The sequence below is a fragment of the Thunnus albacares genome, chromosome 4, assembly GCF_914725855.1.
Source record: "Thunnus albacares chromosome 4, fThuAlb1.1, whole genome shotgun sequence".
Lineage (NCBI taxonomy): Eukaryota > Metazoa > Chordata > Actinopteri > Scombriformes > Scombridae > Thunnus > Thunnus albacares.
This window is the reverse complement of record NC_058109.1, coordinates 18,440,740-18,465,568: the sequence shown is the minus strand read 5'-3', so window position 1 is coordinate 18,465,568 and position 24,829 is coordinate 18,440,740. Positions and strand designations below refer to the sequence as shown.

General features: G+C 40.4%; 1 protein-coding gene across 1 annotated transcript in view; it reads right to left on the bottom strand.

Moving 5' to 3' along the window:
- ca16b (carbonic anhydrase XVI b) overlaps positions 1 to 24,829 on the bottom strand; it is a 110,558-nt gene that overhangs the window by 3,543 nt on the left and 82,186 nt on the right. The window contains exons 8-28 of the mRNA XM_044348526.1: positions 23,848 to 24,040; positions 19,571 to 19,755; positions 16,373 to 16,481; positions 16,218 to 16,267; positions 15,386 to 16,127; positions 14,169 to 14,307; positions 11,200 to 11,291; positions 9,568 to 9,659; positions 8,011 to 8,107; positions 7,812 to 7,894; positions 7,229 to 7,363; positions 6,974 to 7,108; positions 5,100 to 5,272; positions 4,829 to 4,964; positions 4,067 to 4,213; positions 3,484 to 3,577; positions 2,836 to 2,912; positions 2,526 to 2,654; positions 2,194 to 2,340; positions 1,894 to 2,036; positions 342 to 477 (exon numbers count right to left, since the gene is read on the bottom strand). Of these exons, the coding sequence (XP_044204461.1) occupies positions 342 to 477; positions 1,894 to 2,036; positions 2,194 to 2,340; positions 2,526 to 2,654; positions 2,836 to 2,912; positions 3,484 to 3,577; positions 4,067 to 4,213; positions 4,829 to 4,964; positions 5,100 to 5,272; positions 6,974 to 7,108; positions 7,229 to 7,363; positions 7,812 to 7,894; positions 8,011 to 8,107; positions 9,568 to 9,659; positions 11,200 to 11,291; positions 14,169 to 14,307; positions 15,386 to 16,127; positions 16,218 to 16,267; positions 16,373 to 16,481; positions 19,571 to 19,755; positions 23,848 to 24,040 (3,234 nt within the window). The remainder of the gene's footprint in view (positions 1 to 341; positions 478 to 1,893; positions 2,037 to 2,193; positions 2,341 to 2,525; positions 2,655 to 2,835; positions 2,913 to 3,483; positions 3,578 to 4,066; positions 4,214 to 4,828; positions 4,965 to 5,099; positions 5,273 to 6,973; positions 7,109 to 7,228; positions 7,364 to 7,811; positions 7,895 to 8,010; positions 8,108 to 9,567; positions 9,660 to 11,199; positions 11,292 to 14,168; positions 14,308 to 15,385; positions 16,128 to 16,217; positions 16,268 to 16,372; positions 16,482 to 19,570; positions 19,756 to 23,847; positions 24,041 to 24,829) is intronic.

Sequence of the window (24,829 nt, the reverse complement as noted above, 5' to 3'; positions counted from 1 at the left end):
TGGAGACACTTTCTAAACTACATCAAACAAACACATTTTTGGCATTTCAGGAGTTTAATTTTTTGTTTCTCACCAGCTGACATTTACACTAATACCAATATATTTGTGATTAGTTCAAATTGGCCAACAATATCAGCCAACAGGTGGATAAAAACAGCTCCAAATAAATGCTAATCTTGCTTTATATCTGCGGGATATGCGCTAACAAGTCAGCCTTAACAACTGTATAAGACGATAATATGGTTGTTTCTGTGTATATCTTCTGCCCCCTAGTGGCCAAAATGTGATTTATGCAGCTTTAAAAGTGACTTAGTAGTTATGTTTAAATATTGCAATCTTACTATATCCGTGAAGACTCCCGGCCTCATGAGATTGATCATCTTTGCCACTTGATAGATGTCAACGACCCCTTCATTCTCCAGTTGCTGGGACAGTGTGGTGAGACCGCAGAGCATTCCTGCTGACACCGCTCCGTACCTGTAAGGAGATGTTCAAAATCAGCTCTGTGGGACAATCTGTCTCTGCTGCCTTCCTGTTCACTCTCAAACTAAATCCTCACTCCATCACTGCCACTTACTTGCATGTGTAGTTTTAGAGCCTGCATCTTGTCATCATCTAAACTACTTGCAGGCAGTACAAATATTTAACTCCCGAAATAAAAAAACACTACAGTTAAAGGGAAAGTAACTGCTTCCATACATATTCAGGCTGTTAGCGATTAGCATACCATCATGCTAGCATCTGGTATAAATGGGTGGAGTGACCTAAGCAGGCTGTTATGCAGTCTGTGACCGACAGTCAGGACTTTCACTGATGAAGACTTTACAGCTTGCTAATGTTTTCACTAAAAGCAGTTGAGGTTCTGTTGGCACAGAAGTCTGTAGGAAGCACATCAGCTGGGGACAACTGTGGAAACTGTTATGGTTGCCTGGTTATTAAGAGACCGAGAGTGGTGTTTTTGTTTATCTTGGTAGTTGCCTTTAGATTCTCAGTGCCAGCATACACCAAAGGACTTTCAACATCTAAACCATGGAGAGCACTCTTTGGCTTATTTTCAACCCTGAGAGTGCCAACACTACAGTTTAGCAAGGACAAATCAAAGGCAGACTTTTAAAAGGGGACACTTCATGCACATTTCCAGGTCTATATTTATATTTGGGGATATACTGATATATGTTAACATGATTTACTGTTCAAAAAACTCTTATACTTGCTCCTTACACAGCCCCTCAGATCTGTCTGAAACAAGCTGTTTTAGCTCCTGTCTCTTTAAGGCTCTCATACATAAACAAACAGTAGAAGTAGGATTTCACTTCTTTTTTCATTCTTCACTCAAAATGGAAACTTCTCAAATACATTCATATATGTTCGGGTGATTTTCGGGTGGACAACGCAATCAACCCATGGAAAAACCTGAGCAACAAAGGTTACAGAAGGGACGGCCGTTTGTGGGCACGCACGAACAATCTGATGTCATCACAAGGAGGAAGTAGAGGTAATTTTGCAAACGAAATGTTCAGAGCAGGTTGAAGCCCTGGCTTTTGACTTGCAGGGAGCATTTCACATATGTTCACCTCAAATTTTGAAACTTTAACTTGTTTAACATAGACATCTGACATTAAAACAATATAAAAGGTAAGAGAAAAAGCATGAGATGTCTCCTTCAAATCTGGATCTTGGTTGGACATTGTATAGCACTAAAAAGAATAATCACTACTAATTGGCTCTTAAGACATGTTTGTGACTTAATCTCTGCAGTGCTCAGTCAACCGTGAAGACAACAGACTTCTTTATAACTGTTACTAGAAACCTTTAGTGTGTGCTTACTCTTACTAATACTAAATACTTTCTCTGTGTTGACAGACAACAACATGGAGGTGAACACAAACTTACTCGTCGTGCACAATGGTGGGGCCATCTCGAGTCATGGCCTCCTCCTTGATGACGCTGATGAGCTCGAAGGTGCTGCTGAGAGGAGCGTCGGGGTTGGGCCATTTAGGGCACTGAAAATGTCTCACCTCCAGAACGTAATCGTCCTGTCAGACACACAAGAGAAAGGAGTGTCACTCCACATGATATAAATAATGTAATGCTTTTATGAGATTCTACATCTCCTGCTAATCAAACACCATGGCAAAGAACTCCTGACTCGGGATGCTTAAGGTGCGTGTGATGAGGTAGAGGTCCGGGTACCTGTGTGGCCTCAAGGATGAAGTCATGGATGATTATCTGCTCCTCGTTGGAGAGGCAGAGTCTGTCCTTACTGATGAGTGTGACGGTGAAGGCTATGCAGTTCATGGCCTCTTCCCGACTTGGCCAGTAAACAAATTCATCCTCAGCCTGCAGTGAAATGGTGACAAGTCAAACATGTTATGTTGCAGGTACCTTATCAATTAAACTTTTCACCAAATTTTTGTCTTGTTGATTTAACTGGAATGTATGAATGAGTATGAAAAGAAAGATAACAAAAAGAAACATCAGAGAAGAAAAACACAATACAGTTATTATATATAAAGGTTACATACCAGGCCCTGGTTGTCAGGCAACATGACAATAATTTGAGCATTATGGTCCCAAATCATCCTCCAGAAGTCTGTGGTGGTGTGGGGCAAAGGATGCTGGGTAACGATGAACTCATTACTCCTGTAGTAACCCTGAGGTGACAGAGGTGAGCTGTTAGCCTTCCTAAAGCTCAGATCACTCACACTGCTGGATGAATTCATGTGAAAGCTGACAGATATTTGATTGTCAGACCTGTCAACCAAAGTCTTCTTCTTCTTCAAAAAATGCAATGAGCAAAGACAAAGAAGCAAGACTTGAACTATCACATCATACCATTATGTAGGACGCGTTAATGTAATCTGTTCCTTTCATCCCAGGCAGAGTGGTGAGCCCGACCCTTGCTCGCTCCGCTGTAGAGAGACAGAGAGATAGAAAAAACACACTTTTCAATCACAACCCAGGTCTCTATAATATCACTCTGGCTGATAATGCACACATTCATTACCAGTCCTTGCTGTTGCTATAGCAACAAGTACCTCCTTTTCCCCCATCAGGGTGCCAAGGACGCATAGAAAGATTAGCTTATAGGATTATGGAAATAGATTCTAATTTTGGAATATGAATTGTCCTTAATAATTTACTGACTGAAAACTAGAAAATGTAGAATACATCAGGAAATGCTGTGATTCTGATTCTTATTTTCTTCCATTTCAAAAATAGAGACAAATGTAATCAACAAAGAACAGACTTTATTTGTAGACAGTGTTTTTGATAGTGTCCAGGTACAGAGACGTGTCATCATTAGTCGCTTTATGATGCCTTTCAAGACAGCAGCCCTCATTACTTTTTATACAAAGTCACTCTAACCAAGACTCGGGAAACAGACAGCAGCTGCAGCTTTATGTGTTCAGCATGACCTTGGTTCCCCAAAACCTCAGCCCCGTCGCGAGTGTGCTGTGGTAGAACAGATAAGATACTCACAGGGAACCACTGAGGAATTGCGGTTCTTCTCCTTGTTGCAGTCTTTGTGGGCGCTGAAACACTCCACAAAACGCGTGTTGCACTGAGTCAGCAGCTGGTGAGAGAGAAAGCAAAGACCAGAGGATCAAAAAAAAAAGAAAAGGGAAACACAGTGATTTCACAGAGTACTAATTTTACTCCTGAGAATCACTGTAAATTAAAATCAAACATAAAAAAACAAGATATAATGTTGTTTAACACCCAGGATTAACAGCAAGTCTTTCACATTAATAATGAGCGTGTGAACCTCAGGTGGAATTGACATGATGTGGGAGCAATTAGTTTGTCTCTCCGGATGTTGAAAGAGCAGGAGTTTGATGAAACATTCATCAAGCTTTGCATAAGGCAGCAGGGGTGACAGACACGATTTTATTATAGCCAACATCAGAGACACTCTCAGTCTATTCCCGTCTGGAACAGCCACCGTGCACGTCACTAACAAGCTTCTGATCCAAAGACTGCCTCGATTTCAGCTGCTGGTGCTGCTGTGGACGGTGACAGCTCGTCTAAGGGGACCGGTCAGACTCCCAGAAGGTTTACTCACCCTGAACTGCTTCTCCAGCCGTGTGCGGCCTGTCGAGTTGGGCGTGAGGATGCTGTTGACATAGCTGTGCAGCTGCCAGGCGGGCACCTCTGTCTCTTTGCTAAGGATGGCCTCCATCAGAGCATCATGGATGAAAACATACTGCTCCTACAGACAGACATGAGTGAAAGAATGTGTAAAAAATAAAATAACAGCAAAAGCATCAAGTTGAACATTGTTGTGTGGATACAAGTACAAATTCGCTTTAATGGAGGTACTCTGCCTTACTTGTACATGATTTATTGAGATGCCAAGAATGAAACAGCTGCTTATAAAACCTGAATAGTACCGCAAAATGACATCATTCTTACAGAAAGTTGACTGTGAGCAGACTTGACAGGTCAGCTGCATTTAAATGCACATTAAGTATAGAAGACAGAAATAGTCTAAATCCTGTTTCCACTATAAATCGAGTACAATAAATCTTCCACTTACATAAATCCTGGGATAAAGCCAATCTGAGAAAAATGAATAATCCAATTCCTCCATGATCAAATTCAAAAAGAGTGTGTGTAAAACATATCTGAATACAGCCAACGTGGACTGATTCTATCAACTGTTTGTTGCAATGAAACTGCTGCAAGTGTGACCTTTACCTAAGCTCAGAGTATTCAAGTGAATAGCTTTCATAACTGTTTTCCCATCTTTAATCATGGGTGACCTTTTTAATGTTGGGGATGGAACACAGTTATTTCAGCTAAGTGATGATTTTGGGCTTCTTACCTCTGTCTGGACTAGGTAGTTGCGTTGTGTGCGGATATGTTTGAGAAAATCCAGGACGCTGACTGTGCTTTTGTCCTTGATCTGTTGCAGCATGCTGTCGATGACAATGTACGTTCCTGTGCGCCCAACCCCAGCGCTGAAGAGCAGAGCACAGAGCAATATGAGCATAATTGGAAAGCCCGTAGAGGGAGCTGTTAACCTAGTCAGCAAATATGAAACTGTCATAAGTAACGTTCATTTAGCCCAGGAGCTCGGTGGTAATGTCCTGTACCTGCAGTGCACCAGGACGGGGCCCATGTCTGCTGTGCGAGCCGCTGATGAGCGGTTGATGAAGGTGAGGACAGGGAGGGTGTACTCTGGTACTCCCATGTCAGGCCACTGAGTGTAGTGATACTGGACCACAACGCGTTCGTTTAGCTTCCCTTTTGGGTTTCCCTTCTGACCCTAAAACATAAGAGCAGACATGAAACCCTGGTGAGAACACAGTGCAGACCCCTCACTTACTGAACATGGAGCACAGTTGCCAAGGAGCCAAACAGAGATGTATGCCTCAAAAAAGCAGACTGCACCACACAAACTTGTTTTTAAATAGAGATTGACTGCAAGGTGTTACTGCTATTTATACCATGGCCACTGAATTCTGGATTCTGATTGGTTTGAAGGCGTAGATTAACTTTAGTAACCAGGCAGTTTAACTGGACACCGATGATGTAGGTGTATATGTTTTGTTGTTCTAAATGAATGCGCCAGCTGGTAAACGCATCAACAGTGAGCCTCAGCTAAAGAACTTGGCGCTAGGGTTATTTGTGTAACCACCAACAGTTCAAAAATAGGATAAATACCTGCTTGCAAATTTAATTTCAAATGAGTTTGACAGTCCAAATCAACTAACAGTAGGAAGAAGTCTTAAATAGAGGACCTAAATAACGTTAGCCATGGGGAAACAGGTGGCTGAGAGTCCGATGGACAGCTGTAGAGGAAAGGAGAGACGATAAGAGAGAAAATGCGACCAAAACCGCACAGAAATTAAGAGCTCAGCCTTTTGAACCCCTTCTGGTTTAGCTAGGCGTTGCCTAGCAACACAAATGACTGAGGATGGCTCAGGAACTTGAGTACCTTTTATGCACTGTGTTCGAAATCGCATATTATGAACTATGTACCCAATAGGTTTACTACTGGGTAGTTTCGTTCAACATACTGTTACATTTTGTGATGCTATAGTGTTGATTATTTTTGACTGGATGGCGCTGCAGAAGTCTTCTAGCAGCAGATTTACTCATTACTAAAGTCTTTAAATGGGGTTGCTGCACACTTTTTGAAAATCAAATTCAATGCTTTTTAAGACCTTGACAGAAAAAATGTAATACCCTTTCCAGAGTAAATTAAATGCACATAAAGGCTGAGCTTTATGTTTGAAATCATCTTAACATTTTTAATAGGGATATTTTTCCGGATAAATTTTGTATCTCCATATAACTATCATCTCCAGCTAAGAGGTCATTAAATGAAAAGTCTGCTCCTCTCCTTCATGTTGCATGTTGGCCATTGAAGCTCCGCACTAAAAACATTATTATCCAGATTCTAGCAACTATCAGAAATAACAGAGAAAACAGAGGAAAATAGCTGGTGCTGCCTGATCCAGGTTTAAAAAAAAAAAAAAACCTTTTTCAAACCATTGACTGTATATAAATAGTGAAGCCAAAACATCTCAATCGCCTCCTGGTGGCTGACTGCAGTATAGGTCATAAGTCCCGCCTCCCTCTATATTAGCGGATGGGACATGAGCCAAACTAAAAACTGATGGTACACGTCAAATAAATTTTTGACCAACCAGAGATGGTTTCTCTCATTTTATGTAGTTCTTATCACGCTGATGTTTGTCCAAGTGTTCATTAGAACAGGGGTGTGACGTCATGATTGACAGCTGTGATAGCCACTCTCAAATCTCCATCAGGCGGCGGGACGGCTCAGGAGGCATGGCCCGCAGGTGGTCATCCCGCTGCCCAACTCTACCGCCCATAGTGCAAGAAGTGGAGACACGTCGTCCATATTTATACACAGTCAATAGTTCAAACAAAATAGATTTGATGAATATTCACCAGTGGGATTAGAGTTTATTACAGGCTAAATATGACTCTTAATTACCTTTTTAACTTTAGTGTTCCTTATAAGGAAACGCCGCAGTGTGTAGCAGGCATGCACTTTGGTGCTTTTCAGCGTCACCACAATGTTTCCATACTGCTCGCTGTTCTCTGTCGGCCAGTACTGGTCACACTTCCTCTGAAGGATACAATAGAAACAATGGATGATATCTTACCACATCTGAAATACAGTAATGTAGCTCATCTCATCTCTGGGGGTTTCATATTTTAACTTTGTAATTGATGAAAGTTCACTTACTCTTCCTTTCTCCACGAGGTTTGTGATCATGATGATGATTCCTGTGTTCTGCTCCCACACCATCCTCCAGAAGTCCTCGAATGTAGACTTGAGAGGACCCTGGGCCGCTATGTAAGCTCTGGGTCGGTTGTATCCCTGCAAGTGGTGGAAAGAGTATATTTAGTGGTATATTTACTGGTAAGATGCAATCAATATTGTATCAATTACCAACAACACCTGATACAGCTGATAGATGGATATAACTGGTTTACCAAAACAAAACATCAGTAGATCATGAAATCTACAACTTCAGCTGATAGAAATTGTAAAAAGATATCTATATATCAATATTTTTAAAGTAGATACCCAATTTTGGTTGTTTCTAAATCAAGAAGTCACAGCAGTAACAAAAACCTGACCAGCCAGTTTTATGATTTTGATACCAGTTGATATTTTAAATAATGCCGTCAATTTAGCAGGTGAATTTCACCAACAAAAAAAAAGAAAATCAAAGCAGGGACTTCATAAAAAAACAAACAAACATACAAGAAAAAAACTAATCCTTGAAATAATATAAACGGGTCAAGTGGTTGCTAAAACTCACATCCACGTAGTTGGCATTGATGTAATCCGAATGTTTGGCATCTTTCCCTGCTAGAGCTCGTAATTTCACCCTGCTGTGGTCATCTGGGGAGAGCATTGACATATTTGAGTGAATTATTAAAAGGATGAAAACATGTTATAAAAACATAATTGGATTCTGCAGCCGCAGGCATCATAATCAGATTTTACAGCTGACTCACAGGCCACGATGTTGATGTATCTGTTTTTGTGCTTGTTGTCAGGATGATTGGAATGTTCTGCTGTGATTTTCAGGTCTGCTGTGGAGCGCTGGACCTCCTGCAGAGAGGGAAAAAAATAAGACAGATGGATTTTATTGAACGAGGAGAGAAGATATAATTGAATTGCTCTCTCTATAGAAATTATATTTACCTAAACTACATGTTTTTTTTTATTTCTTCAGCATCTTAGATTTCTTTTTTTGTGATGCTAGTGGTCTCTTAACTTCTTTTTAAAACTTTTCCTGTGCATTAGGAGTTCCGGATAAACTGCAAATCTTCAGCAGAGCAGATGCTTACTGCCACTGGGGCTTGAACTCAGGCCTCCAGTAGGATAGCCTTCACTGCACCCACCCACCCCAAAAATACAACAGTCATTTCCAAAACAGCTTCATTGTGGTGCGTTTGAAAATGAATGAACATTACGTATGCGCACAAGCTTCACATCAAATGACCCCAATTAGAGGGAATCCTCTGGGGGTGAAGCTTTTGCCCCGTTTCTTAACCCGCTTACACAGAGAATGTGTTCTCATCCAGTCAACCAGCAGACAGGCCTCCTCTAATTAACCTCTGTCTATCTTGATCTTTCTCCCAACCATCTGTTCAAAATTAGCAACCATGCACACAAACACATGCATAAAAAAATCTCTCACCACTGCTCAGACCAAGACCCATTAGCACAGTAGAGAAGGGTCATGGACTGTGCTGAGAAGTCTATCAGTACTTACTTAACTCCAGAAAAAAAGAAAGATATGATGTATTCTGCAGTCTTAGGGTGCTTTCATAAATAACCTGTTTGGTTCAGGTCAAATGATGCATTTGTCTGTTTATTTTCGGTTTGTTTGAACGCTCTTGTGTGGACTAAACAATCAGGCCAAGACCACCGTTGTGTGATTTGATTTTGGTGTGAAAGAAAAAGAGGCCGAAGACAGGATTTTATGATAGTGGATCCGTGATTTTAGCATAAATTCAAAAAGTGAAACTATCATTAAATACATCCTGCTGATAGTGAACTATGAGGAAAGCCATCTTATAAGAGATCTGTATGAGCAATTCCTCGATAGTTAATGTAACAGCCACACAATAACTAATTCCCCCGTAATATTACAGTAAAGGGGCCTCTTTTTATCCCATTTCTACCCGAACATTGTCATAAATAGTGACAGTTATTCCTTTGTGAGCTCTTTGTGGCAGCAGACATGATACATAAACACATTACAATAGGTGCAGTAAAGTGTAGCATGACTAGCTGTCAGTGGATTTTGATTTCCCCCATGTGGGTCCTTGCAGTGATGATAATCAATGAAGATGACAGTCGCAAAAGCTGTCCACTCTATGAGATGTCAGTCCATAAGATGCTTACTCCTCTAGGTTTGTTTGGAATCAGTCAGACTGAACATGAAGCAGACCAGAACTTAACATCAATATATATTTTTTCTCCCTATTACGGACCAGCTGAACTCTGTGAAAGCACCTTTATCTATACTGTATAGCAAAAGCATTGAAGCGTTGAAAGTATACCTCAAACTCCTCCGAGAAACCCTGAAGGTTGTTCTTGTAGAGCTCCATGATGTGTTTAACAAACTGCTTAACAGGGATGGCCTCCATGTCATCTGCAGGAGAAACACAAAACAGTTAGCAACTAATCAGAGTTTGTGTCAAGCCGCCATGTATTCTGTTTGTGTGTGTGTGTGTGTGTGTGTGTGTGTGTGTGTGAGTTAGCAACGTACACATGAAGAAACCAATGTCATTTATTATCCTAATTCTTATGAAGACAGGCAGCAAATATGATGCTGACGTCAAAACCACTCGCTCAAGTCTCTTTCTTAGTGATGAGAAGCCAAAAGAAAGAGAAAAAATTAAATATATTAAAAGAAAAGAGAAAAAGGAAATAAAACATTATGACAGTGTTGTATTTTACAGACTATTCTCTATCACAAACTCCTAGATTTATTTTGAACATTTATAGTAGGGAGCATCTGTTTCATTTCAGCCAAATCAGCGCCAAATCACACATGAGGGATCTTTGATAAGGCTGGTCACCATCACACTGGGACAATAGTGCCGGGGACCCAGCTGTCAACGCTACTGATGCTGGCCAACGTCTTAACTAATACAGCGTTGCAGCTGGGGCCTTTAGGGCCCTTACTTGCCTCAGTGGTTACAGTGTAAAGGTGAATCCTGGTTTGTTAATCTGTTAATTTATCAAAATGTCTTTCTCCCCTGAGCTGGTGTCAAGAGACTTCTCAGTCTAATAAGTTCATCAGGATGGTTCTGGGTGAAATGTGGCTTCAGAGTAAGAAATTAAAATGAACAAAGGCCGATAAGGCACAATTTTTCTAAAATGAAACTATACTGAATACACTTATGTCTTCATGTGCCACCACACTCATTTTTTCCTTTCATATAAAACTTCTACAATAAATTTCCAAACACATCCATCAAGAGTTGATTTATGAAAATTCTGAGCCAATAAGTCATCGCTCTATGTATTGCACTTGTATCAACATTTCCTTAAACATCGTCAACTTCAACAAATTCTAGACTCAGTCATTCAGACTATATATGCTGTGAGAAAACTGCACTGTAGCCTCTAAGAGAATAAAAGAAGGAAAGAAAGAAGAGAGGATGAAAGAAAGAGACAAGCAATAAAAGCAGAATGAATGTAGAGTCAATACTGGCATCAGCTGTGCTCTTTAACTATGATATCACACCCTTGAAATGCTTTAAGTGACTGTGAAAGTAAAGTCTGATATCGACTAGCTGCCACCGCACTGCTGCTGAGAACATTAAAGGCTACAAAAAGCCAGTCACACAGCTCAGCTACAGAGGTGTTCCCAGAGTCATTTCACATGTAAATGAACAGAAACAGTGCAAGAGAAAACCATTTGAAAACAGTTAATGGTGACTTGTGGATGCTCCCTGTATTAGCAGACATATCACTTACAAGTCAGCGTTTCTTTGCCCCTTTAGAGATTTTGTTTTGTCAATTATCAGTCTTAAAGAGACAGTCTTTTGGATAATAACATAATTTTGACTTCTAGATATAAAGTTAAAGGTAAGAAGTAAGTGAATCCAAAGTATTTTTTATGATAAAACTGGATTTGTTTAAATAAAATTCTAATATTGTGAAAAGAACATGGTCGGGTTTACCTGGTATTGGGATGAATGGTATGTTCTCATTGGCCACCACCCGTGGAGAGCTGCTCTCCTCCACATAGAAGTGAGCTGTCTGGAAAAATCTCCTACAGGGACACACAAAGAGAGGAGCACAGTGAGATGCAACGCAGTGAAACCACACACTATCTGCAGAGTAAAGTCTATTAGAGAGTCGTTATCCCTTTGTTCTCAGATCCAGTCTGTCAACATCAGCATCTACATGTTGAGTGGAGTGACACGGGAATGGCAGAAAACTGCTAATGAAAGCCCCGGAGTAGTTGGGACACAACTGATCGCACACTGATACAGTACAGTCGTTGGCAGCGAGCAGCTCCTGGAACACATTCTGGGATGACTACAAGGAACAGGTAAACAACTCAGAGAGACACACAGAGTAGAGCCAAATTTAGCTCTTTACTCACACTGAAGACAGTTAATCCAAACACAGATTCTCTCTTCAGGGCAACACATGCCACTTTCAAGAGGTCCCGCTCCGCTTTTGAGGAGAACGAAATCAGCCAAAATGTGCACCTTCTGAAGAAATGTGTGTGATTGCAACCGCACAGCAAAAGTTGTCTGTCATGAGAAGATGAAAGTTTTTTGACATCTATTATTTATCCATCCAGTTGTTTCGAAAACCAAAATGTTTGCGCCCCCTGGCAGTGGGCAAATTTTCTACAGCAGTTCAGGATCTGTAGTTTAAAGACTGAAAAACTTCCCCACGAACAGACTAAGTAAATATACTAAGTAATAGTGATGATCTTTTGAGACAAACAAACAATATTATGTCTTGAGATACTACAGCTTTGTAAAAAGATGAATTGTACAAATTGTCAGTCTACAACATTCTGCGTTCAAGCATCAAGGAAAATAAAAATCAGCAATTCTTACATGGTAATATGTTATTAAAAAAAACAAAAACAAAAAAAAAACAAATTCCTTACTTAAAGACAGTGAGACTGTATAAGTGAGGAATCTTAAAACGTCCTGAACACCTACCAGACCCTCTGCCTCTACCTCCTCCTCACTAACACACACACACACACACACACACATAGAATGTACATTATACAAATGTATGCATATAAAAGACCCAATGCCATTATTTCCCAGATTTAATCCTACCTGTACTTGATGCAGAGGAGGGAGCAGATGCTAGTCATTCTTTAAAAGAGATGGATCAAAAATAAAAAAAGGCTGCACTGCATTTAAAAGATATAGAAAACCAGAGAGAGAGACAGAGAGACAGAGAGGGAGAGAGAGAGAGAGAGACAGAGAGAGAGGAGGGTGAAAAACAAATGGGGAGGATAGCTCCCCACTAGCTTGCGTCACAGTCTCCCAATCTAATGGCTCCCTGTGGGTGCAGATGTGGTGCAGCTAACTAACCAGCACAGTCGACACCTCCTCCCTGATTCTCTCCCAGGGTCTCAGGAGAATAGTTCGCTTTGGGGGAATGGAAACTGGGATGAAATAGGCTTTCTGAATGGATATTACTTGTAAAACCAGAGAGAGGCATCCCAGTCAGCACTGAATCACTAACACGGGATGGGATTTGTTCTTGGCTCAACATCTGTGACTTTTCAACAAACACTTCAAGCCTCAGAGGCTGCCAGATGTGTACTGTAACTTCAGCAATTAATTCCACTGTAGTTAGACTCATAACCTTAGATTAACTGCACTTAAACAAGCACATATGAACAAACTGAAAATAAAAAACAATTCAATAGATGGTTCATTGATCACGTATTTGTAAATAAACATTTATAAATCAAATGGATTGTGATATTAAGTTGTTAATGACCAAAACATCTGCGAGCAGAGCATCTCGCTGGCTTTAATAGCTGCGCTGTCACAGAGAGACTACGCAGAGCATGAAGAGTAAAGAGAGTGTGAATGGGTTGAGTTAATCTTTCATCGTGGTCTCTTCCCCAGGGGAAGCAGGCATTGTCTGCGAACTGTCTGAGTTGTCACAACAACAGCTGTGATGGCCATTTCTAATCTCAAAGCTGCCCCTGCTTTTCTGCTCAAATACCACAACTCTCAGTAATTCTCACGCCGACTGAATCCGCTATAGTCATCTTGTTTTTAGCTGTCTTTTTTTTTTTTTTTTAACACCTTTATGGAGCTGATAACCAGGCTTTTATTTATACCACACTCTTAAATTATCTGACACCAAAAAATGCCACAGTAAGGTGCTGTTGGCCCGTAAACATTTTCCCGCAGTGTTCTCACACTTCAAAAAATACCCCATTAAAAAAAATCCATCTAACACATTACAATGATTATTATTAACAAAATAAACAACTGTAAACAAACAGAATCCTGTACAACTAGAAACTTTACAGGAGTGAATATACATGGGACCAGCTGAAGAAAAGCCTGTAGTGCTATTTGTAACTCATTAACCATCCCACATGTGCCAGTGGTTTGGCCTATGTAATTACTGGGACTCCAATAGCGTGGCTGGAAATTAGCCCAGCAGATGAAGACACAGCTGGGACCCCTGCTGGCACTGCAGGGCCTTCAGGTCTCATGCTTCTTGCCCAGGAGGGTGATGGGCTTGATATATGATGTGCAGGTCAGAGAGGGTAAGAAAGCAGTCGTACTAGCGGAGACTGGGACTGATGACACAAAGGCATGCTTGCACATAAAACAGGCAGTGCCCACATTTAAACCAGACAGGTTTGAATGTGTAGCAGACTGACTGGAAAATCCAGACATGCACAGAGGTGTGTCACTTTACCCAAAATGCAAGTGTGAGAAAATGAATGGATGACTCCCATGTGGGTGGGGGGCAGCCCAGTTATTTACGCCTCAGAGGGGAGTATCAGTGATACCTTTATCTGTGCGTAATAGCACCTGACATGATGACATTTTATTGTTCAGACAACCTTGTTTAACAGTAAGACACACTCTCTGGAAGGAGATATGTGATCACACTTCATTTTGAGCTTTTTTCTCACCTCCAGTAGATCATCACAATCAGCAGCATTATGAGGCAGAGCAGAGTGAGCGCAGACACCACCACCAAAGGAACAATCCACACCATCCTACCCATTCCTGGGTGAGGGGTTCGGGTCACATTGGGCAAGATGGTCCTTTCTGGAATAAGACACATGCATATAAATACATATAAATATGTTTTATAGGCTGACATTGATTCCTTCACCAAGCTCAAAGCCCTTAAGCATAGAATTTTCATCTTTCAAATTATTCTAATGCCAAAAGGTTAAGTTTGTAGAAAAATTTGAATTTTCTGTAAAAAAAAAAAAATGAGGCAGTCTATATTTTGCTTTCAGCTTGCATTGCTGCCTCGTTATAGTATCATGTATAAAGTCAGAAATACTTCACAAAGAGGCTTTAACCTTCACCACTATATACTGTATGTCAAACCTTTCTCTGCTTTTTATTGTGTTATGTTCACAAAATGGTCCCACAATTGATAAAATGTTTGAGATTACTGTGAAGAGTTTCCATAGGGTCCAAAAAATCTAAGCCCTGGCAGACCAATACTAAGCCATGTTAAACCTAGTATGGCAAAAAACACACATTAACCCTTCTGTGAGACACCTGCTACAGCAGGAACAGAAAAATCCAGAGACTGATCATGATGAGGCCTAATGGAACAATAAAACTGAACCTGTTTGGGTTGGGCCCCATTAGAGTAAGAGCTGCCTGGCTAGATGCTGAGTATAGCATGAATACTGACTTCCTGATTCCAGTTTTCAATCAATGTTCACATGATACTTAAGCTATTTCTAATACTGTCATGGTATAAGAAATCAGTCTTTAGAAAAGCTTTCCCTTGAAGCAAACTCTTTCAAAATATCCTTAAAGAAATTCCACAAGGCACAACGCCTCTGGCAGGCGGCTTATTTTTGCCTTCAGGCCTCTGCGTTGTAGTGACACAAAAGCCTGGAGCATTGTCTTTAACAGAGATGGTAACCAGTGTAGTTACTGTCTTAAATCAAGTTATGTGTTATGCTAAATTGAGCTCCATAACTGTTTGGAGTGTTAACAGAATTCTGCTTTGAAGAGAAGTTTTGCCTCGTATGACAGCTGACAACAAGACAGCAAGCCTTACTGAGAATTCCAAATATATTTTTCTGTTTGTTTGTGTCTTTCAATTTTAACATCCAATGATGTGTCATATCTGTGGGCTAGAGGGCGGCCTCCTCACCAGTGTGGACAGAGAACGGCCAGTGATTGTTCCCATCACTAATCTCTGGAGGCAGTGTGGAGCTCTGGGGAATCTGCATCTCTGCATTGTCATTACGGGGCTCCTGTGTGGGGATTGCATTTACATCTGTGGGTTTCTTCTTTATGTCGACCAGCTGGTCGTCACCGGTGCTCGCAGGTACTGTGGCGCCTTTGACTGTCGGCTTCTCTTCTCCTTTCTCTTTGGCTGTTGATGCGGGGGTGGGGATTATAGGCTCTTTGGCCACAGTGCCGTTGGCTTGCGTTCCCTCATTATCAGGTGATGTCTTGTTCTTTCTCTTCTTCTCTTCCTCCCCTTCTTCCTGCTCTCCTTCTCTCTCCCCCTCTTCCTCCTCTTCCCCCTCACCCTCGCGTGCGGGCTGGTTCTCCTCTGGGGTGTCTGTCTCTGAGCCCTGTGGCGACGCTTGCTCCGTGCTGGACTTTGCAGGCGTGACGGACGGATGGGTGGGGTTCTGAGTGGCTTGGGGCGCCTGTGTGGGCCAAACAGAACTGGGTAACGAAGAGATGACCCCTCCGCCAACGCCCAGGCCTGCTAGCAAGGTGCTCGTCACAACCGATGCCACTGTGGCCTGGCTGCCACTAGAGGAGGGGCCCATTCCTGTTGCCATGGAGACAATGGAGAAGTGGATGCCAGAGGACGTCCAAGTGGAGGAACCAGAGCTTATGGGAGCCATGTCAGCTGAGGATGCTGGAGATATTGTGGGCTGAGGGAGGCAGAGTAACTGGTTACACAACAGAATCATCAATCGCTCTAACATGCAAAAAGAAATTTTTATGTCTTCTGGTCAACTCACCATCCCTGTCTTCACAATACGAGAACCTTCAAATATTCTTGTTGTATTAGCTGGAAAACAGAAAAAGAAGTGAATGTTACAAAAAATTCAGTTTCAAGTGTCTGAGATGGAGAAATTTGTTCCTTAAAAATTCAAAAAATGGTTTGACCAGTTACCTTTCAACAGCAGTGCTTGGCTGAAGTCACTACGCAGGTCATGCTGACATACTGCCTGCACTCTGAACAGGTATAGGATGTCTGGGGACACATTAGTGATAACTGCTTTCTGCAAGAGAAAAGATGTCACAAACACACACGCTTTAGCACCACTTGCAAACATATTATGAATAATTGTTATGTGAAGATTTAAAACTGTGGATGCTGTTGATTCATATTGCCTAAAATGAAAATATACCACACTAAGCTACTTTTGTGTCACCAGTCTGCCACATGTGTCTGTGTCAACCACGAGTTGGATGCAGTTTAAAAATCTTGTCTCCTGCCTAATTTGATTTTTTGTTGTGCAGTTTGCAGATGGCTTTACTTATATTAAAATGGTCCTCAGAATGGATGGGTGATTGCCTCTGGTGTTGCAGAGCTAGTATTTTTCTAAAATATTTCAGATAAAGGTGTCCAGAGATAGAAACTGAAAATTGAAATGGAAATGAAGTGAGCAAAATAAGAAAGACTGACAGCTGAAGGAAAGAAGTGGAGAAAAATACTGTCAGTAAAGCGGCTGATCTACGGTTTTTATAGAGTATAAGACAGAGCACGTAATGGACACATTAATAATTCTTTTAGAGTTGACTGTTTGTGCAAAAAATGTATAATAACCAAATAAAACTCACTCATATGAGAAGCATAAAGACAACACATTAAAACAAAAGATCAATAACAATCCATTATTTAAAAAACAGTCTATAATACTCTAATACTCTACAATAGAGAAGCAAAGCAAGCAAGTTCAAATATATTGTAGGTTTTAAGAAATTACTCCTCTTCTAAACTCTACAAGCTATTTATTCCACATAGGCATCCTAACAAAGAAGGCTCTGTTCTCTTGTGTCTCATGTCGAGACCACAGAATACAGCAAAGGAAGGCTGTAGAGATGTGATGGCTCTGCCTGAGGACCTCAGGGTGCACTGTGGCTGATAGGGAGTTAAAAGGTCAGTAAATGTAGCTGAAGGGTGCTGGAAAAAAGCACAGAACCAGAAACCGGAAAGGACTGAAACTGTAGTGAAATTGTTTTTATGTCTAACATCAGACAGAACAGTTGTGGCAGGTTTCTAGACATGTTGCAGTTCAAACACGGACTTCTGAGGGATGCAGGAGTTGAATGAACTACAGTGCAGTAATCTCACTAGGGCTGCAACTAACAAGTATTTTTTTTTTTACCATCAATCAACAAATAATCCATTCATTATTTGGTCGATAAAACATCAGAAAATGGTGAAAAATGGCCATCACAACATCCTGGAGTCCAAGGTGACAATTCGATTATTAAAATAGTTGAAGATTAAATTTCTGTTGACAGATTAATCGTTGTAGCTCTAAATCTCACTAAGAGGGAATAAATGTTCATTTCTGTATAGCTGAGGACAGCTCTAGTTTAATTTGTAAGGCAGTTCTTGACTGTAGGAAGCCTGATTGAATATTCATTTAAACCTGTGTTTCTTTAAAGTTAAAGATCCTTTCCAGACATGTTTTGAGACGTATAAACATACTCTGGTTGGGATAATTATTTGTGTCTGATATGATTTTGGCACATAAAAGTTCAATTACCTAGTTAATTCTTAAAATGACATCTACATCTACTCCTTCTCTTTCATTGAACAATCCATAATGTATAGGAAGATATTTTTCCATTTCAAAAGTTTAACTGTTGGACACCGGAGGCTTCAAGTTTCCACATCACGCCTGCGGAAATTGCCAATTGGACCATGAGTGGCTCCAGACTAGTTGTGATGTCAAAAATTATGCTTGTAAATTCACCCTTTAAAATCATATTTAAGGTGAGTACACAGAGAAAATGTCTTTTAATGTCAAACTCTGCACATAAGTCATTCTGCACAGTGAAGCTCAAACATCAAACTGAAGTAACAAGAAAAAAAACACATTTTTGAGGGGAGGGGAACTTTAATGTTTGGCTATTTATGAGCTAACAAATTTGTTGGTTTAATGCGATATGTGCAAAGTTTTAACGTTTCCCTTTAGGATCCCATCCCTCTGTGCAATTACAATCAACCAGTAATAGTCAATAGTGCAGCAAGAATGTATGATCCCTCAACAGCTTCCCACCCATGACAGTGACTACTGTGTTCATTACCATGTGACTAAGACGGAGGTGGCGCCACCAGGGAACTGATCCCAGGTCTCTGAACTGGTGGGTGAGTGTTTTGCCCCTGCACTGTTTATATCTAAAAAGGCAGCCATGCGGACTATAAGACAGCTGAGGGTCGGTGGGCTTTAAAGACATCCGCAGCTGCGTGTTGGATTCCCACGAATGGAAGGATATGTGACCAGGGAGAAGAATAATAATATATAATGTGAAAAAGAACAGCCCTGTGGGTGTAAACCTCCTACTGGGGGAAGATATATTTCTGTTGAGACTGTGAATATTCTGTTGGAGAGATACAGTAAAATCTGAAGAGATAACTCAATGTTTAGAGCAGAATTATATGATGACTGGTATCAAAAACAAACAAACAAAAAAGATCTAAGGAAAGAGATACACTTACACAGTTACCTGCACGTGTTACTAAAAGAAATCAGTTTGTGTTCAAAGAGCTGCTTCAGCTGCCTAAAAACAGATTGGATTCTTAAAAATGATAACTTGCTTTCACACTGCTAAAATAAAATAAAAAAAACAAACATCTTATTTTGTTTATATTGCTTTACTTTGAGCTAGTTGTGTTATAGATTATCTTTGAACCAATAATATACTTCCCTGCTTCAAAGACTGATTAGAATTTAGATGAATGTTGAAAAATAGGTAAATAGATAATGGAAAATGCTAAAACTGAGAAATGGCCACAGGTGCATTTGTCAATACATTACAGATATATCAGTTAGACTTGGCACTGTGTGTGTGTGACAATCCTACAGTACGTGTCTAATCTTAGACAGGTGAGTGACAGGGGAGGGTCCGGGCCCTCATACAGAGTTCATCATAACCTGTCACCTCCCATACAGACAGCCACTGATCCTGCCAGTTACATCTGAGACTCTGCAAACCATCCATGTTGATTAATGTATTCAACCCTGGCAAACTGCTTTGTTCTCTCCCTTGGAGACACATGTAAACGCAGTATTTTTTCTTTTTTTTGTCTTCGGTCTGGTGTAAGTAGTTAGTGGCAGTCGATGAGAACACTCACCATGCTCCGGTCCCCGGTCTTGGTGAAGGTCTTTTCATCAGCGACGTCACTTTTCACCCAGCTGTATGAGACCATGTAACTGGTGATGGGTGGGTGGTAAACAGTTAGAGGGCGTTCCCAGCTCACCGTCAGTGCCGTCTGGTTAAGCGGCTGGATCTCCATTCTCACTGGGGCACTGCTGCACACTGAAGGGCCAGAAACAAGAGGGGAGTATGAGAAAAAGGCAACATGAAGAGAAAAATGCCTATTAATAAAAAAAAAAAAAGTGTCACTTTTTCACCATCTGAATGCAAGCTGGGTGAAAATGAAAGGCTCTGGTAGGGAGGAGAGCTTGACCACATGCGTTTGTGTCCATTGATGTGTGTAGGCAGAATCCAGGCTGATTTTTTAACAAGCCTATTATTACTATCTGCTGCTGACTTGACTCAAAGCCATTCACTCTTGAGAAAATGGAAAAGGTGCAAGATAATGCGGTAACTCAATAACAAAAACACTCCTAGAGGCTTGACTGGGGTCAGGCACAACCTCGGGTGTAAGTGCAATCAATCTGGACACTTTTGTCTTTTTTCGTGCAGCAACACTGCAAAGAGATTCCAGGTTGAATACCAAATAGCCAGTCAGAGTGATAAAAATGTAGTACAGACACTATGGCAACTTCCTGACTGTAATGTATTTGCAGTGCAACATTAAACAGGAAGCTGGAAGATGTAAATCAGCCTCAAGGTGGCAGTGTAGGCTGCAGCATAGATATTTACAGAGGCATCTGTCAGTATGAGTAAGGGACAATCTGGACATGCTTCTCAGCACATCAGGGCAACAGCAATCAGGAACCGGTGTCAACTGATTATATGCACACAGTGTTTCTGCCAAATTGAAATTGTCACCACAGTTTTCTTCATTTATACAGTGAAGCTATGGTGCAAATTATGCACCATGATATGTGAAATGGAGACAGGGTGCAAGGAAATCAGTCAGAGGGACACAAAGGTGAAAAAAAAACACCAAAAAAAACAACTACAGCAAGGAAATCTTGAGGTGTTGATGAGGTGTGACAGGATGTTCGTTGTCAACTTCAGAAGCTCAACAGTCAATTAATAACAGCTGAAGACATCATCAGGGTTTTACGGTTTGTATCATCGCTGTTATGACAGTCATCATCCTCTCCACCATCGACACTGGTACAGCTTCTGTAACACTAAAATCCACATCAGGTGAAGACCTAGAAGATACATATCTGATCAACACTTGTTTTGATTGTGTTGTGATTCTTATTTGTATTTTTGCTAAAAATGTTAAATGTTTTCACAATAACTGGCACAACCTTTCTCAAATGTTGTCTATTGATCAGCACAAATGACACTTCTGTGTTATACTTCATTAATTTAAAGACGTTTCTCATAAAACCTTTTGATAAAATGGCAGCATAATTAATTAGCACTCTTCTAAAACTGTTCAAAATCTGTGTGAAAATTGGATTTTGTCACTTAAGCTCAGGTTTATTCATAAACAAAACTGTGATACCCTATGATATAATAGTAAATAGTACACAACATTGCATCAATAGCAAAATTACTTAACATGCTAGTGAATCTATTCTGTTTGGCTCTGCAGTAAAAATCCTATTATTTTTTAGTGAATACATATATGGTAATGTCAGAAAATAAGCCTCATAGCGGTTTCACCTCAGTCTGCAATACCACTTGGAGCAGAGCATGAATCTTTCTCCTGGCAGCTTATACCATGAAGGGGATGAATTGACTGTTGTCAACAAACAGCAGTTCCACTGCCGCTCTCCTCTCAAGGCTTTACAGTATATTTTAAAGAAGCTGTGTGCAGACATTGGAAGGATGGGAAAACAAGAATTTAATAGAAAACATATGGAAAGTACTACGGCTGGTTGGAACATAAAAAGTTGTAATGTTCTCAACTTTGCAGGGAATGTCTCACAATTTTCAAATATCAAATGTCATCTGAGGACTTAAAACCAACATGGAAACTACAGCAACCATTTTATGATAACGTGCAACTGTTGCCAAAGCTACCGCCACAGACTTAACAATGACTAACAACATTACATGTAAGACTAATGATGATGATGTTGCCTCATATGCTTTAGTGGAGACCTTTATTGACCAATTAAAGCAAAACTGAAACAATTAATATTATCTTAGCTTGAGTCGTTTTTCAAGCAAAAATACCTAACACTCTATGGATCCAGCTTCTCCAATGTGAGGATTTGCTGTGTATCTCTGTTTTATATCGTTTTAAATTCAATATGTTTGTACTATATTTTCTACAGTAATTTCAAGACATCACCACCCAGGATTCTAGGAAATTGTGATGTGCTTTTTTCACTATTTTCTGACATTTTAGAGTCACAATTAATCAAGATAATAATCAATAGATTAATGAAAATAATTGTTTGTTTCAGTCCTATCACCAATATCACCATTAATCAAATAAACAGGTATGCTAAATCTGTCTCCAAGTCCAAAAAGGCTTTCACACATATAGATGTACATTATTAGAGAAATAAATACTGCTCTAAATATTTCAGCTTTATTACTGGAGGAACAATGAATCTGCACCATACAAAGCTATGCATCTCTAATGGTCCAACAACTTTCATGGCTGTAAATCTGGAGTGATGAGTTAAGATGTGGCCCTGGCTCTCAAAACATTTACAGGCAAAGCCATCAATTACTGCGCTCAAATAAATATCCCCCTCCCTCACGCAACCTTGACAGATGTCAACCCTGAATATCAGAATGACAATGTTTACTCCCAGTGCCTTCCTGTAAGTATGGATTCTTGTATTTTTAGACAGAGAAATAGAAATACAAAGAGACAATGAGCAAGAGGGTGCTGGAAGCATGGAGAAAAAAAAAGGAGAGACACTGGTCCACATCCATTCTGCCTAGTGACATAACACCACAAAAGCAATTTCACAACTTAATTTGTATGGGTCTATTTTGGCTGTGCCACATATTAATGATGATTGCTGATCAGGCCCCGTTAGAGTGCTCCAACTTCATCACAAGCATTCCCAATCAATTCTCCCCACCAGACACCAACAACACCACTTTAAGGAGCAGCAGCCTTTCTCATTAGTCTCCATAGTTCCTGTACTCTTCTGTTAAAGCAAGCGCTGCAAGATGCGCACATAAAAGAGAAAGATGAACAAAAACGCCATTATAAAGCCCTGCATGAGGTCTCTGCTTGGTAATATGTTCTTTGATATAAAAAAAAAGAAAGAGTCGTAACAGTGAGTAGATGACTAGCAGCATTCTGACAGGTTGAGTTTTACCCAAAGAGCTCCTGATATTTGAATTATTACCCATTATTCTGGTGATTTTAATCACAGAAGAATGCATCTTTCAATGATTTCTATCTTACCAAAGACAAAAAAAGAAGTATTACCTTCCAATGGTGCTATTATATTTACTGACCTACTGATTTAAGCTGCGTGCTGTGAATGAGTCTCCATGCTGAGCAGCTCAATGAGCTTCCTGAATTTGCTCCCAAAATGCTATCAAAGCTCTCATTAATAATTTTCACTGCAGCCTCCATGATTTTTGGCCAGGAAGAAAATAGTGCTCAAGAACCAAAGAGTCTGAGTGAAAAAAAGATGTGGTAGTGGCCAAATCTGTAATTTCTTTATTATGGACGTGGCAGATTTACATGAGACTGAGCACATAAACATCCTCTGTATCTGTTCCAAATCACAGGAGTACCACAAGCAATACTAGTCCCATGGAATTAAAACTTATATTTTATGGACATTCAGGGGCTCTGTGATAGTACCAATCTCATTTAAATAAATACACTGATAATTAAGAACATGTTATTTTGACACATTCATTCTACATTACTATGAAAGCATTACTGGACCACTGTGGGACCCAATTAGGACAAATTTTGATGGTGGTACAAGAGCAAATTTAAAATATTAATCAGGTAGCTGGCTTGTGTCATAGTCTTGGGTAGGATTTTGGATAACTTTTGAATGTGTTATGATGTCTGCTGATCTTTGGCATATCCTTGGCCTACACACATTATGTAATACTAATCCCAACATAACATGGCCATGTTCTTACAGCAGTTTACAGCAAGCTCTTACTTCTCTGAGAATTTAGGCTTAATTCACAAGAACTAATGACATGATAAGTAATAACTGTAATTAAAAGAGCTACTCGGGTTAAACCAGTCAGAGTAGTGCAATGGTGCAAATGATGGGGAACATCTGATATACTGCAGAAGATGTAGCTTTACTGTACCTCTTGAAGCCTCAGTGCCATGAGGGCTTCCCAGGACTTCAGTCAAATCTTTCTGCCATGCATCTTTCACAGCCGACTTGAAGATTTTCCTATTGTCCAGCACCTGAAGGGGTCGGAAGTTGTTCCTCAGGTACTCCACAGACTTGACGTGGTCCTGTTGCTCTGTTGTAAAGATGGAGTAAAAGGCCTCCAGCTAGGTGGAAAGAAACATATAATAGCTATTATAGAAAAATGTAGTGCAATTTTTTAGTGTGTTTGAGTATGTGTTTGTATGTGTGTTGAATACTATAGTATCATGCAGCACTGCATTTGTAGCCACTTGCCGATAGCTTACTATTCACAACTGGAGCGCAGTATGTGAAAGAAACATTCACGCCACAGGCCCCAGCAGGCACGGACCTCAATCACCATCCTGGCTACCTACAGAGTTGTAACTTCTCAATGAGGCAAATTTGTGGCCATTGATTGCTATGAATGATCTCCTGCCGCGTGCAGTAATGACTACACATTACAGATACTGTGGAATCAATGTGTCCTATGCGTGCTTGGAGAAATGAATTACAGGTTCATAAAGGACTATCCGTGAGCGTCACAAACATTGTGGCGGTGGTCAATATTCCTGCAGCACAAGTCATTTCAGAACAAAAGATTTGTCCTCCTGCAAGTTGATAGAAATTCCACTGAGCCCTGCAAATTTCTACAGCGCAGAACGCTCTGGAGGATATGCAGCTGGCAGCTGGGTAACCCAAGAATTGTATGTATAAAAGATGCAGCAAAGGATTGTGTATGGGATCAGCAAAAAGTGCGGGCTATGAATTGGCATACATTATCTCTCAAAATCACAAAAAGGCAAAAGCAGTCAGAGTTATTGTAAAGCACATAGGTAAATGTTGCTGAATGCTATAATTTTCATGAAACATTTAAAACCATTGCTTCAATAATCTTAATTAATGAACTTGAACAACTTTAACTGTATAAAAAC